This window comes from Bicyclus anynana, chromosome 4 (assembly GCF_947172395.1).
Source record: "Bicyclus anynana chromosome 4, ilBicAnyn1.1, whole genome shotgun sequence".
Lineage (NCBI taxonomy): Eukaryota > Metazoa > Arthropoda > Insecta > Lepidoptera > Nymphalidae > Bicyclus > Bicyclus anynana.
Genome location: NC_069086.1, coordinates 11,842,139 through 11,859,321, shown reverse-complemented (window position 1 = coordinate 11,859,321; position 17,183 = coordinate 11,842,139). Strand labels below are relative to the sequence as shown.

Here is a 17,183-nt window from a genome sequence, read left to right as displayed (position 1 = left end):
TTTTTATTATTTGGTCACCTAGTGTGGTGGTAATAGATAGATGGCATCACCAAAATAAATATATGAAGGTCCTTCAAGATCATTGATTAGTATCAGCCTTATTTAAATCTACCAATCAAAAAACAACACGCATTTTATTGATCACTTCCTATTTTACTACAATTTACAAAGTATTTTATTTGTTTATTTAAAAAAAAGTATATTTACAATCACATAACTAAATGGAAACACAAAGTTGGCAAATGTAATTAAAATGCTGGAGGCAGGCAGCCCTATCACATGTTTACGGAGCGCGCGGCTGTAGGTATTTATTTCAAAAATATGGCCGAGTTATTATACTGCTTGTAATATATCTACTGTGACTTTGACTTTTGAATTGTTCTTCGTAGGCTTTTTTATTTATTGACAGTCAGATTAATTATAGAGATTTAGTTTATAGAGATAATAGTAACTTTTAAAATAAATACAATGTATGATTACACTTCTATTTGTTTTATTATTATTTTATCAGCGTTCAAAGGAAACAATATTTCACTTAGTATATTTCAATTGAATGATTTAATTGTTAGTATAACGGAACTTTCAATATCTGATTGCTTTAGATGATTGAAGTTGCATTTATTAAAACGTTAGTAATGGTCAATAAATAATGCTATTATTACGATTGTTAGTATTTTGCCATACGGAGAAATCAGTGTGTCAGTTATTTATGATCTTTTGCTAAGATTAAATTGATCACGTTTTATTAGAACGTATTTGAATGGGAATTTGATGGGAAACTGTTCAGTAATAGCGTAATTCAAACATATGCTTTCTACTGAATTACCAATTAATATGAATCAACATTTAACTACCAAATAAATGTAAAAATGTTTTTAAGGATAATTGCTATAGATTATGAAAAACTGAATTTCGTATTATTAACGGCAACATATAAAAATAACTAGCAGAAGCTCGCGACTTTGTTCACGTGTAAAAAATTTTTACACTATACGTATACGTATAAACCTTCCTCTAGAGTCTCTTTATCTAATGATGAAAACCGCAGTACAATCCGTTGCATGGTATAAAAATTTAAGTGTGCAGACCACGGCAACTTTGTATTATACCATGTTAAGATAGATGTATAAGATTGCATACCTTCTTTTTTCTTCTTTTCTTCCTGGGCCTTATCCGCACTAGGATTGCATACCTATTTTGATAGTAATTTCAAAGATTTTATTAAAGCGATTATAGAGTAAAAGGAGAAAATATGTTTAGTATTGTTTGTTTATAAAATGTTTTTAATTTAATTTTTATTGTTGTGAATTTTAATTGTTCTAACCTTATTAATTAAATTTATTTTCATTAATTTAAGAGTTCAAGTTAATTATAATTATTATTAAGTTTGAAATTAGTAGGGGATTTACACCTTCATTTTTAATTTGTTTGTTGGTAAACAGTACACATCGAGTATGGCTGTAGTGTAGTTGCCAAGTCTTTAATTATTGAAAAGGGGTTTGTCTGTAGGTAGGATTAGCGTAATCATATTTCATAATTAATTTTTTCACGCATGACTAGATAATAATTAGTCTATGTTGCCGATACAATAGAAAACTGCCTAAATAATTTCTGTATAGGATTACATAAGTGCGATAATTCGACTAATTATTGCAATAAGGATACGGTTTATTACGCCTTTGATTGGTTCCTTACCTAAGTTATTGAAATAGACGGAAACTGGTTCTTGTTTCCGAATGAAATCGCTAAAACAATACCTAAGTACTTTTATAACCTAAGTGTTAGTTCCCAATATTATGACCTTATTTACCTGAGTTGTATCTATTAAGTCTATAGAGTATACCAACAAGTATAAGACTGTCGTATTGCCATCATTTACTATAACCGTAGTAATTAAACCAAATCTAAACCGTATACAAGCAGTTTTGAAACTTTAAGTTTGTCTATGTATGTATGTAGAGACCCTAGTTTCACCTGTGTTACTCGTATTTTGCCTAAACCCTACTTTTTAATTATTAACAAAATATTTTCACAAAACATTATCCTTGTTAATCGATACTTTAATTTGCTTGCGGAATTATTAGAAGCGATTATTAAATTCTTGTAATATCCGGTTAGCGGTAATCTTTTCGTATCTTTTTACTTACAGTGAAACTAATGTGCATAAATCGCGCAAGTAACTCAATTCGAATTAAAAAAAACTCAAAATCGCACCAAAGAAAATAAATAACAACCTATTATCAGTAACTTTTTTCAAATAAATTATTAAAGGTGATATGAAGTTCATCTGATTATCTAAATTAATATACAAAACTATCCAGATGCATTTATAAATAGAGACTCTATCGCTTTTAATATAGTTTCGTTTGTTCACCGTTTTAGTAGTCAATCATTATTATCTAGGTGTAAAACTTCGTCGTATTGTAGTAATTAAAACTGTACTTTAGTATTTTCAAGATCTCACATTGTTTACAACCCGTACATGTGTCAGTCGGGATATAACTACCAAGTGAAGTTCAAATTATTTTATATACCTTTTACGAGTTCGTTGTCTTTGTTCTGTAAACAAGCGCTATTTTCTGTTAGAAATAGAAAGGGTTAGGACTTTGAAGGTTTACTTCGATGAGGTAGTTCATAAAGAACGTCGATAACGCTACAGTGACTACGTGACTACGGGGCCTATCATTCGTATTTTTACAATCTGCTAGATAGAGATTAATTGATTTTGCTAATCTCAACGACAAATGCTGTCGAGACACTTTGAAATTGTTATTGATAATGAAATTGTAAGGTTAACAGTACACGGAAGATGCTGTTTCGATTTTCTGTCAGATATTAATACTGTGATAGCTTAGATTCGACGGTATTCGGAGCATAGCAAAATAAACCAATTATTCTTTCTTTCTTAATTCATAATCAACTTCCGCAAAGTAACGCTATTAACTATTAATAGAATGATAGTAGTATAAAATGTGACATACTGCTCCCAAAACAGGATATTTTTGCCAAAATTACCTTAATAACAAAATTGCAAATTAGGTATTTCAAAAAAATGTTTTGGTTCAGTTAGGTATGTAAAAGATTTTCTTGACTGATAAAGTGTAGTAAGTTTACTTTACAGTTAAAATATTTGCACTAGCAATAGGTAAAATAAACATTACAACCACATAAAGTAAGTAAATGTCTAATGTAAAGAAAAGTGTAGATTCACGTAATTATTCTCACAGGAGCTCGGCTCTGAAGCGCCTACGTAACAAGCGAGACGTGAATATAAATTAAACATTAGGACATCTTCGTACATAGATAACAAATTCTAAGCACCCATAAAACAAGGACTTTATTGGTAATTGGATATGACTCCTAAATTTGGACGTCTTGTCTTGAAAATATTGTCTTTATAGTGGCAGCGAGAGAATTTATAGCATTTATAAATACGATCTGGATTCACTAGGCCATTTAGCCTATTGAACGAATAAATAAAGCAGGGGCGCAATATATACCGTCTCCGTATGAATTAACCTCAATTGAGTGTGCTGTAGAGGCGCTTGGTTGATTGAAGATGGCGTATTGTAACTGCAAGTAAATACCGCAACGAGTGTTCCTGTCGTTTGAGTAAATCAAAAACTTTGTTTGAGAAAGGCGCATAATTAAATTACTTTCAATACAACTCTCTTTATTAAAACAGAACCATATGAACGTACCAATGTGAAAGTTAAAAATATCTAAAATAAAACTTTAGATATAACTATAACATTAATAAACGCGAAATTTGGATGAATGCATTGATATGTCTATCATGCTTGAAGGACTAAGAGTGTCTGGACCAACAGATGAACAGATTCCGAAAAAATCCCGATATCAATCTGGAGTAGCGCAGAACATAGGTTTATATACTTTCACTTGAACGAAATTCACGCGAACCGTGGAACCTGGAGCACAGTTAGTGCCTAATTAAATAAATTATAATTGACTTGTCATTTAAAATGTCTTTAGCCTGGGTATTGTTAATTTTTCAATAAAGAGTAAACCTCACTAAAATATCATAATTTAAATTAAAGAACTTGAAATCCCACTAAAATATCTGATAAATTAGGTAAACAAAGAAATATACCCTGATAACTGATAACTGCCATAGTAAATTTTGTAGATAAAAGATAACGGTTACATTCCTTAGATATTCAAGACATTTTTATACGCTAAAAAAGCATTGATAAAACCTACAAAAACATGACTAAGTTATACACAAAATCACAACAAAGATATACCTACTTACACAGATATAACTTCTTCAATTGTTTCACATAAAAGCGTATCTAAAAGCCTTTAACATGTTCATTTCTGTTACAAGATAATGGGTGTTATCTTTGTATCATAAATGTACGAGTAAGAGGACAAAGAGATTGTAAAAGATTTTTATCTAATTACTTAGAGATTAGAATGCGAAGGCGCGTTACGTAATAGGACATCTTGTTTAATTTAGAGACATCTAACTAACTCGTAGATAAGTCTTAACTTCCACAAGCTGTATTATTTATAATTCCAGCACATAAAAGCTCATTTTAAAAGATTTTGATAATTTAAACAATATTGTTGACGAAATAGATGGTATTGTTATCGTGATCTCGTGTAAATACTGCGTTGATAATTTTATTCAGACTAATAAAATCTTTGTTGATTTATCACCACTAGAAACGATCACCATCTTTTTAGATTGAATGGTTGCGTATATATCACACAGTGACCTTCAAATCAGATAATCAAAAGACAAAAGGTTAGCATGTCTAGACATAGAAGTTTTATAAATCTTACTTCTCTAAATATCTTTTATTCAGATGATAGGTCTGACTGTTAAAAACATCAAGTATTTCAACATACATGTTAAGGAAGTTATTCATAGATTTAGATTAAATTTAGGGATGTCAGAGGAAGTAAAAGCAGTCGTGAGAAAGATAGTAAAGACATTTAATGCGAGTTATATTTGCATCTGGTCTTTAGCTAAGTTAATTGTGTGCATGATTCTGTCGTAAAAAAGTATCCCCAAGTTACTCTACTCGTATCACCTATAAAACACATCAAAAGGAGTTAATATCAAACGTGTGACCCCAAATAAACCAGACGATCTATAAATGATGTTTGTGTTTGCCTTTGATGTTTACTCTAATTTACTCTAATGTTTGCAATCATTTGCACTGAGTAAATTAGCAAGTTTCTCGGATTCAATGTGTCGATATTATGGTAGTGATAAGTAATAGGAACTTTCATAAAATAACAATAACTGAAATATAAAATCTATAGCTGTACACATAAACAAAGATCCGGCAGTCTTACAATGAAAGTTGAAGAATAAAGGACAAATAAATAAGTCTGGACCCAAGGAGAAAGATCTAAATAAAAGGCTCGCGGTACAAAAAAAGGGGATGCGGATACCTGCTCTTAATAGTAAAAGAGACGCGACGGGTACAACCCCAAATTGTATTTTGTATTTTTCTATTGTATATTTGTATGAAGCTTTAGTTTAACATATTTTAATATTTATTAGATAAATACGTAAGTATTCACATAAAGCAATAAATTGATAACTAAGAATGACTTATTCCAAACACCTACTTATTTGTACATCCTTTGAATTTTTAGGTACAGCCATTGTTTTCCATTAGAAATTAGATTTAAAACTTGTTACTATATCATATCGTTTAGTCGATAATAAGACAATGGACCAAGACACGGATGTCTTAGCAACAAAACAACAAACGACAATCAAACATGTTATGCTCCTATACATCTTGAAACAGGAGCATAGAACACTAGTAAGTACCAAACGCGATGTGTGAATTAAAGTAAAAACTAATAATCACTGATTAACCTTTAAACTGTCACTTTTATCACTATAAAGTTCACTGCAAAAAGTTAATATAAATCGAAAATATAAACGCGCACGATGTATTGGAGCGACGCGCGTGCGTCCGTCCTATGTCGAGTTTCAAAACAAACTGGTTGCGTGGTTGCCCCGAACGCTAGTTGGGAGAACTACTAAATAAAACTGAGTCACGGAACCCTGAGCAACCCGGACTGATCGCTAATCAAAAGCATAAGTTACGGTCTATTGGACACATATGAAGGGGACAGGATTGCATTATGGGGTTAACGTTGACAACGCGTAAGTTATAGCGTTTTCAGATCCGACTTTCCTAATTGAAATATAGTTCCCGATGCATTTAATAATTGTTAAATCATGTATTATAGTTGTGTTTCAGTTTTAATATTTAGGGTTAATTATGTAATCTTTGAAAGTGTCATTAAAGATAATAAAGTTAAATTTGACAACGCGGGCTTGATGTAAATTGGTACGCTATCGTGCATACTGGTTGCGCAAGTCTGGTCAGTTTTGAAGATTTATAGGCCACGAGCTCGAGTTACACTTGATAACGTCTGCGCACACGCAGCGGGTACGAATACTTAGAAATTTTGGCTTTAGTAAAACAATAACGTAAACAGGTTTCAAAAAACAAGTAAGGGTAAGCCATTTGTAGTTTTTGTGAGTGCTGTTGTTGTAAACCTTGAACTAAATACTGCGACAATTGACATTGTTTTGCTAAAATGGAAGAGCTAATACTTTTTTTAAAAGGACTAAAGCCGATTGTTACCACTTTTGGCTGGATTGGTGGTAGGCTTTGACCGCAGCTTGCTAAGAACTAACCTTTAGTTTTACTTTTAGTAATGAAAAGCTGCCTAACAATAAAATATGTACGATTATTGACTACATATTTGCAAATCGAATTATAGGTACAGACAAGCAGATGAATCTATATACAGCTGTCTGGTCCCAGATCTGTTTATTATCTTCTCAAATTAGTGAATCATCTCACATGGTTTTGAGTGGTACAACTGTGCGAAGTATTGCCGGCCGTAAAGTCGAATCCACTACGAGTTAACAACGTATCCGTTGTTAGTGTTGGATTGCTGCCAGCGCACGCTTCGCCTACGGCTGTTAATGCTGCAGGAAATGAATTTGCAAACCTTTAACTTTATTGTAATTTAAACATGAAACTGGTAGCATCGATCTAATAGATATAACACTACAATAATATGGGCTTTTTGGACATTATTTTACTATCTATCTACATTTAAATGGCTGACATATTCACTGATTTTGGTATATTCGCCACCTAGTATAATTTTTATCAAATCAATAAGAACCTCATTTTTCGTGTTCTGTAACGCCCATTGTTAACAAAAATCACAAAGTCAAACACACAGGTTAGTAATTTTGATCAGTTAGCAATAAATCATATAGTGAATACGAAAACACGTGACTTAAGAATCACTAACAATGACTAATAATATTTACTAAAATTACTGCTGGAAGTTAATTAATAGACTAGTTGATCCTTCGAGCACAGAAAAATAACAAAAGACCAAATTTGACATCTAATTTGGATTACCTATTGAGTCATTGTCTAAGTCAACGTTGCTTAACCAGAGCGTTAGTTAGCTTAATTTCAAAAGAGATACAATATTGCATATTGACACACATTCAGACAGTAACCAAATATAATACTCAACAAATTGTTAATTTAACATCGATATATATTGAACGTTAAATAAGCCTAAACACAAAGAATGAGAAGGTCAGAATGTTATAAGAACAACGAATGCCTGAAATTAAACCGCCATTGAGACCAATTGGTACGTATTTCATTTTATATTAATGAGTGATGTTACGTAGCTGCTTGGTAAATAAATTACTATAAACCGTTTAATAAATAAACGACAATAATAATAATATTAGTTAAAGCTGAAAAGGCAAAAGTGGCAAAATACTTGAGCCTTGCGCATAAGATTACCGTCGTTTGAGTCAATAATGTTCCGATAGCCGTTTCAGTCAATGGTATTATACGGAAAAGTTTATGAATATTTATTTATGAAGCTTTCGCTTCTGCTGGATCAAGTTTCGGCTATAGAAGGCAGTGATTCTTGAGATTGTGCGTAGTGAGGAAGTTTCTCACTCTGGAGCCTTGACCTCTGGTTTGGCAAATCAGAAAGCGCGACAACGGGAAGGCTGGTCTTATTTTTTTTAAATGCCTAATAGTATTATATAATTTTGTATTTTGTTTGTTGTTAAAAATTAAAAAGAATGAGGACAAATAGAGAGAAAAATATGAGTAAGCCTTAAGTCACATAGAAAGTGTAACTTTAGATATTCAGGGTAAATTGAAGTAAAAAATATTATCTGTTTATCTGGAATTGTGCAAAATAACTGTCCATCAAAAAATTTACATTTTCCTTAAAAAAATAAACAAAACATGGTTTTCCGTTATCAAAATTTTACATTAGGTTTTTTACAAAGTAAAAAATGTTTGTATGTAATAACATAGATAAGACGTATGATGAAGTTATGAACTTAAAACTGCGGACGTTTTTTTGATAATTATTTTCTGATTACGATAAAATACACGCATCATTAATGGCGAATAAAGACAAACACAAAGTTATGGAAATAGCGGATGCCTACAAATTAGTCTGTCCATGTGAATTCAGGAATTTTAAGATTATCGCTGTAATTTCCTATCAGGACATGAATAAGTAGTATCGTTTTTCCGACTCCAGGATGAAATATCATCAAAATCCGTCAAGCAGATTAGTCAGACGTATTTAAAGTGATGCTTATAAACCAAACCATAAGCTACAGTTTTTGTTTTCGCATAATAAAATACTATTTTTACCGGACTGGGTCAGAAGGAGGAGGAAAAGGAGTACTTATTTTATTAAAACAAATACTCCTTCTCCTCCTCCTAGCGGACGCCCGCGACTTCTAATAAAACTGAATTACAGCCGAAGTCTATTTAAATTGTAGACATTTTACAACAAACATACAAGTTTTAGCAAAAATCAAAGTTATTTGCTAGTGATTTTCTCAACCGTTTCACAAAAACGCTGATGGATGTCCGTGCTTAGTTCCAGTGTTGAATTATTTATAACGGCGATGCTTTAACAGTAAATTAGACGAACAAAAACAACACGACGGGAATCTTATTGTAATCCACTTCTTTGTCTTTGAAAATGAGCGAAAAGATGGGGGCATTAATTAAATCAATAACCATTAAATATGTATATATCCTAAGCTAAGCAAAACATCATTCTTTTGATGAATGGAAAAAGTTTATGGGAAAGTTTCTAAAATAAATCTTGATTTTATTGGTATTCCCGATTTGTTTGCTACTTAAAAATACCGCGTTTTAAATTTTTTTTTTGTTTTCTGATTGTGTAAGTGCCGTAGGCTCCTTATGGGACCTCAGCGGCGTCACCGGGGCGCAGAAGCATCGCCTGGTGGTGCCCGAAGGCAGAAGCAGAGTAGATGGGCGGAACGACTCTCTAAGGGCGTCTCCTCTGAGACTCGGACCTCGACTTAGAGGGCCGTTCTCGTTTTAAATGAAATACTCGTATGCTTGAGTGATAAAGCGTGTTAGTACATTTACAAAGATACTTAGTGTTTGAAAGTAAAAACTCAGGGGTATGTTTTACCCTATGTTGATTGGATAATCTATATGAGAAATTTACTAAAATAAAGCTTGATTTTTTGGTATTCCCCATTTAAAATGAAATATGCTTGTTTGATAAAGTAGGTTACTACATTACAAAGATACATAATGTTTGGAAAAAAAATACTCAGGGGGTATGTTTTACATAAGCTAATGACAATAAAAGTACCTACCAACTCGTAATCACGTCAATTACACTGTTTTAAACATAATTACTTCAAAAAAACACCAGCACGTAATACTAATACATATTCGTACCATAATTTACTAATTGTGAAATAACATTTACTGTGCTGTGCTCGTAACAAGGCCATTCAGATCACCAACACTTTTACGATATCATTAACAATCTGTGTACATCTCGTGATTTATATGTTTCAAAACAATCATCGCAACATGCTGGACATGTAAACAATGTTAATAACACTGTATTAGAAGTGTATAGGTGCTCCGTCATAGTTAATCTTTAGTCTGTACTGAAAATATTACAAAGAGGTAATGTTTGTGGTAGGGGGTAATCTCTAGATCTATACTTAACCGATTTTGATAATTCTTTTACCCCTACAAAGCCACGTTACTTGTGAGTGTCACAGACTATATTTTATCCCCGTTTTTTCACTGAAGATGTTAAATCGCGAGGCGTCGGCCAGTATAGCTATAAATACTAATAGTTTATAGAGGTAAAGTTTGTGGTATTTTGTAGGGAGTAATTTCTGAATCTACTGGACCGATTTTGATAATTCTTTTACCACTAGAAAGTCACGTTATTTGTGAGTGCCATGGGTTATTAAAAAGGATATTAATATCCCTGTATCCCCACGGGGACGGGAACTACACGGGTGTAACCGTGGGACGTCTGCTCGGGCGACGAGGAGACAGACTGCGCGGGTGTGAAATCGTGCATGCGGGGAAGTGAGGTGCATCAATCGTCGTTTTTTTCATTCATCGCTACCCCCCTCCGGCCCGCGAGAACTATCGGGAATATTACGAACGAAGTTGCAAACCTATAGTATAGAATATGCTAAACATCTTTTCAAATTACGAACATGACCAATTTATGAAGAATTTTTATAATACCGGATTTTAGCTTGACCGCGATCTCACCTGTTGGTGTTGATAGTCCATAACCGCGGTCACATGAAAGAGTTTTAGTATGGCAGATGTACGAGTATAAACCTATAAACCCAATTGGGTTCAGTCCGGTACTATACCGGAACAAGTCGGCGTACCAGCTTTGCCGATAAGGTGTTAATTAGCGGGTTGATTTCTAGCAGAGGAAACCCGTTATATCAACGACCATTTAAAAATAGGTTTCTTATTTTGATCAAGCGTTGTCTTTAAACTATAAAATAGTTTGAAAATGAAATGCACTACTTAAAGGTCTAAATCATCATTATCAACTTGGTTCACTGCTGAGCTAGAGTCTCCTCTCAGAATGAGAGGGGTTAGGCCAATAGTTCATCACGCTGGCCCAATACGAATTGGCAGACTTTACACACGCATTGAATTAAGAAAATTCTCTGATATGCAGGTTTCCACGCGATGTTTTCCTTCACCGTTTGAGACACGTGATATTTAATTTCTTAAAATGCACACAACTGAAAAGTTGGAGGTGCATGGCCCGGACCGGATTCGAACGCACACCCTCCGGAATCAGAGGCAGAGGTCATATCCACTGGGCTATCACGGCTACCTAATTAAATTGTGATAAACTAAAAAAGAAAAAGACCTGAGGCTGAGTTTGTTGTGGCACCCTCTTAGCTATAACACAGTATACCTATATAAAGTTAGTGTTCGTTTAATTATTATTATTACCATTATCTAACAATATTCTTACCTGACATTACTGTCAAAAATCATTTATTTTAAGCCTAATTAAAATAAATGATTTTTGACTTTGACTTTCATCTAAGAATTGAACAGTTTTGGAATCTTTAACAAGCTTTCAAGTTACAAGAGAGACTCTGAAGTACAACAAAAAGGTAAGGACTCAAGGCAAGGGCTTTGGCAACGTCACTTTTTACGATCACGTTAGAGGAGTTTGGGACATTGATTTATAGGAGCTCTTTGGTCCATATTATTTATTTTTGTTACCTCTAACTTGGAAACTTCTTATGGCACTACCTCGATTTGATTTTATGAAGTGAACCTAATTTATTGGAACAAACTTTTGTGATTTTATGGCTTTTACGCTCTCATTTGGAAGCCACTATTAGGTAAATACTCAAGAAGAAATGTTTAAAGATTTATTTATATTTAATAGTTAGTTTAGTACAGTAGTTTATTATCTATTTAGATCTAGGAAGATGACATTAGAAAAGTAGCTGAACCGCAATGCAAACAAGAACAAGAACAAGATAGAGAGAAATGGCTATCCTTGGAAGAGGCCTTCACCTGAGAGGTGCTCATAGCAAAACGATATACCTAGTTGATACCTACATACAAATTCAACAACGTTGTCAATAGCTAATCATGGATAGGCGATTATTTTTTTTTATTTTTTTTTTTATTTAATAGGTATACTTAATTGTAATAGGCAAAATAAGGCAAAAAAGACTTCTTTACTGTATTTGTTTCTCGGTTTTTATATTTTATCAAATTGTAGTTCGAGTGGCAAAACTGCTAATCCCAAATAATACTCTATACTACAGCCTTTCTTGATGAGTAGGTACTGTTTACCAACAAACAAATTAAAAATGAGGGTATAAATCACTAGTCATTTCACACCTAATAATAATTATAATTAACTTGTTCTTAAATTAATAAAAATAATTTTGATTAATAACATTTTAAAAACAAACCGCAAATAATTTAAAATAAATAAGATATGAAATGACATGCGTTTTCTACCTTCATGTCTAATTCATTTGTTTGTCAATTAAAATAAATACATATATGTATGTTTTTATACATGATTTAATTATTATCTTTACTAATATATTTCAAATAGCTAAACCTACTTTCCCAGTTAGATCGTTCCGTCTACCTACGTCACAGTCAAATCCATATAAGTTTTAGACCTAATAAAGTATCTTGTTAAGAATAATAATGGAGAATGAACGTTGGTTATTCTAATTTTATTGGTCGTCCAACGCATTCAGGAAAGCGCCAGTGGCGGCGTCGCATATCAATTCTGAATAAGGAAAAGCATTTTGTTTATAACACCGCAACCATAAAGGTACTTTTACATATGACATCATTTGTGTCGCAGTAGAATTATGTCTATAGACTGATTAAAAGTCTTCATAAAACTAAAATTACTAAAATTAATTTATTTATTCATATATATTCATTTCAGAACATCAACGATTTCATTGACTTTTTAAATAACTATCGTAAATTGTTGCAACTCATAGCGTAACTATTGTTGCACTGTATCGTAGATATTATCATTTACATTGTATTTTAAATGCTCTTAATATTCATTACCCACTTATTATCAACAAGTTCATTCACTCCATTATGTACAATTACTGAAAACAAAAAACATCCATCCGAAAATAAAGTTGGTACCTTCACCAAATTGTAAAATGTCTATGTATTGTAAAATGTCACAGTGTGTTAAGTAATTTTCGAGTTACTAATAGAATTAGATTGTTTATACCAAACTAGAATAAGGGACCTACTTAATATTACCTACTCCATTATAAATTCGTTCACAGATTTCAAGAAGACTTTAATACATTTTTTTAAAACTTTAGCCTGTCTCTTTGTGGTGGGCCTACTACTGGTTTGAAAGAGAGATTCTTCTCTACAATGCAGACTTGAAACTTATTACTAAGACAGTTTCTTTTGGTAGAGATAAAACTCAATACAAAGATGAGGAATCAAAAACAATTTCCAGTTACAATAGTACATTTTTGACGGCCTCCGTGGCGCAATGGTATGCGCGGTGGATTTACAAAACGGAGGTCCTGGGTTCGATCCCCAGCTGGGCCGATTGAGATTTTCTTAATTGGTCCAGGTCTGACTGGTGGGAGGCTTCAGCCGTGGCTAGTTACCACCCTACCGACAAAGACGTACCGCCTAACGATTTAGCGTTCCGGTACGATGTCGTGTAGAAACTGGAAAGGGGTGTAGATTTTCATCCTCCTCCTAACAAGTTAGCCCGCTTCCATCTTAGACTGCATCATCACTTACCATCAGGTGAGATTGTAGTCAAGGGCTAACTTGTAAAGAATAAAATAAAAAATTAATAATGCTTGCACCAATGTGCAGTATCCTTTACATTACTTTCAGTTAGGTTAAAGACAGTGTTAGCAACTGTTCGGCATACATTCCTAACACCCGATATGGCGGGCGACCGCACGCTCAATGCCGTGCGACCGGCCGCGAACTATGCACTATCTGATCTTGTGACAGTTCATCTCTTTCAAATGTAATTGGATTTTCGTGCTAGGAGCCATATTGTATTGGTATGGGAACTTTTCTCTTTATGATTCTTATTGACGATTTTACTCGTTTAGATCGCTAAATGCGATTGTGAAGCAGAGATCGTCCGATTCCCGGTTGTTATTGACAATTATGTGTGACTAGGATATGATGTCTTAGATTTATGGATGCTATGTTAACCTGATAGTCCAGGAAGTTGATAAAGAAACAATAATAATATTATGGATGTTCTTAGCTATAAGTATCTACTCACAAAGTGTAAATATTTACAAATCCATCAATCAGAAGCGTGATTGCTAAAGTTTAAAAGTAAATAAAACTTTAAAATAATGCGATCGTTTCCACTTACCATTAGGTGGGTCATCTGCGCAAATAGGAACAAAAATTGTAGGTAGCTACACTTTTTACACTAGTTTAACTTATGTCAGCCACTAATCCGATAAAACTGATTGTGTGTTATTTACGGTCAACACACGATCAGTTTTATCGGTTGTCAAGCAGTTAGCGCTGCAGGCATGTGAGATTACTTGACCGTCAGTAGCTGACATTACAGGTCACTTACAAGATATATCGGCTTACTTCCTGGGAATGATTTATTTATATCAACAGTGTTTATGACAAAATTAGATGACTCGTAACGAAACTGGTGATTATAAAATGTAAACATAACTAAGTACCTACCTACTTCACATACTAAACAAATTTATTATCAAAATCGTATAAGGTTACGACTACGAGACTAAAAAGTTTATCGCTGTATAGGTACATAATTATTATTAAAACGAGCTTTTATATATTACGCTTGAAACAAATTATAAATGGTATGATAAGTATAAATGTATCGACTTACATTTATTTTATTGCAGTGCAAGGGCAGAGTAATCGTGTACTTAATTGTTGAACTTTGAACGGCAATCACTCGACCAGTTGTCGCGTTTTGTGAAAAACTTGTCAACGCAGTCTTATAATTAAATTATTATGAATATATGAATATTACAATTTAGTTATTCACTAACAGTCATAATCATTCTTACTTAATAAAGTCCTAATAAAGGATGTTTGTTTTGGATGTTTGTTACTCTTTATCGCAAGTACTAAACCGATTTGGCTTAAATTTGGGTTGAAAATGGATTTTACTCTGGATTAACACATAAGCTCCTTTTCATCTCGGAAAATCCACGGCTCCCGAGGGATTCGTGAAAAACTAAATTTCACGCGGACGAAGTCTCGAGCGTCCGCTAGTTGATAATGTTATTAAAATAAATCAGAATTAAATACTAAAATATATTTTTCTTGTCTGTAAAAAAAAACTAGACGCAGCGTCAGTGCAAGAAGTGTTTGTAAGTAGGTACCTAGGTACTAAAAGTGTCAGTTCCTTTCACTTTTATTAATCATCCTTTTTACGCACTTATTTTCTTCCACACACTAACTGTAATGTGTTTTGTTTTTTCCTTTTACCTGCTAAGTTGCATTTTTTTAATATTTCCAACTAAACTATCCTATAGGCACATTACCTTAAGTTTTTCAAAGAACGTATAAAAATTCTGTGCACTTGAGGAAAATTCTTTATTTGAAATTCCATAAATCCATAAAAAATGTAGTCATTAATTTCGCCTAGTACAAATTATAGTAGGTAGGTTTATATTTCAAATTTGTTTCTTAGTAATATTTTAAATAAAGATCGAATAAATAAAATAAATTAAATTACTTACATTGGTGGTAAGTTGCGTCGTCAGCGTATGGACCTTCTCTTTGGCGTCTCCCAATTCTCTTCTCAGCTTGCGAACCTGCATTAATCAAGAAACATTTTAGGAATAAATTACCTAACTTAATTAAATTAAAAAAATAATTTAAAAAAACCAGCAATTTATAAAAATCGCACTTAAGAGGTATCTATACTATAGCATTTTTGATGTGTACTGTTTACTAACAAATAAATAAGAAATGAAGGTAGAAAACGCATGTCATTTCATAACTTATTGAGTTTGAATTATGTATGGTTTGTTTATAAAATGTTTTGAAAAATATATTAACCATATCTAATCGTTCTAAACTTATTAATTAAATTTATTTTCATTAATTTAAGAAAAGTTAATCATAATTATTATTAGGCGTAAAATGAATAGTGATTTATACCCTCATTTTTAATTTGTTTGTTGGTAAATACTCATCAAGAAAGGGTGTAGTATACATTTATGTATTTCATACCTCGTGCGCATGCCTTTCTTCATTGCCGGCGCCTGCGGCTAAAGATGACGCCGTTGACACCAAAGACGCAGTTGATCCATGCGCTGAAAAGATATAAAAAATGTAGTAGGCACAACGCACCCATTATTGCTGCCCTAGCAAACGTCGGCAACTTGCTAATAAGGTACTACTAAAGTACAAGCTTGCCTGCTAAAGTAAGTTAGTATTTCTGTTACAAGACAAATAAATGTAAGTATCAGAATAAATTAGCTATTAGCACAAGGTTGATTCAAATAGTAATTTATGTATTTATTTACATCTTACGTGTGTAGATTTTTACCTACTACTTATATTTGTTTTAGATGTGGAAATCTCTTACCAGATTGGGAAAAAGCATTGTGATAGAAATATGCATAGCCCGGTACTTATATAGTTCTATAATAGATCCATGTAGTTCTATAGTTTATTGTAGTTCATGCGTTGGTCAGAACAAATCCGCGCTACTCTCGATACAAAAACAAGTGACTTCATACAAGCCCTAGAAGTTGCGAGAAGCCGAACTACAATGCTATTCGATGAAAAGTTAGGAATTAAAGTCGCAACCCTAATAAACACTACAAAAGGAGGACTTAGCTTATAGTGTTTTAGAGTAATGATAAAGTTTTACAGACATGCCATATCAGTGACGAGTAGGTACATCATTTAAAAATAGCACAGAACTAACACAAACACATAAGCTTTATACCGAAAAAGATAGGATAGCATTTAGTTCACCAACCATATTTAGTGTAACTTTTCTTAACAATCACTGTCCGCCTTGTACATTTTGGCTCAGTGCTCGAATCATTGTACCATATTTATACGTTTAAATGTTCCTGTCGTCTTCCATACACGGACTGACAGCAAGTTGTTGCTATCTGATTGTTAATCTATATCGGCCGCTTTCTCAACACAGGTACATTTATGTTAGAATTCGAGTTGATTAACCTTTTATTGTTTAACAACTAAACATTGGACATGCACTGTATAGAAAAGGAAACAGAAATCGGATGTGGGTGTTTGTGG

General features: G+C 33.0%; 1 protein-coding gene across 10 annotated transcripts in view; it reads right to left on the bottom strand.

Annotated features, from left to right (window-relative positions):
- The window catches only part of LOC112046593 (protein sickie), a 292,815-nt gene that overhangs the window by 48,270 nt on the left and 227,362 nt on the right, over nucleotides 1-17,183 (bottom strand). For all 10 annotated transcript variants that reach the window (XM_052881318.1, XM_052881314.1, XM_052881316.1 and 7 more), the window contains 2 exons: nucleotides 16,140-16,222; nucleotides 15,644-15,718 (listed from right to left, as the gene is read on the bottom strand). In XM_052881318.1, coding sequence (XP_052737278.1) covers nucleotides 15,644-15,718; nucleotides 16,140-16,222 — 158 coding nt within the window. The remainder of the gene's footprint in view (nucleotides 1-15,643; nucleotides 15,719-16,139; nucleotides 16,223-17,183) is intronic.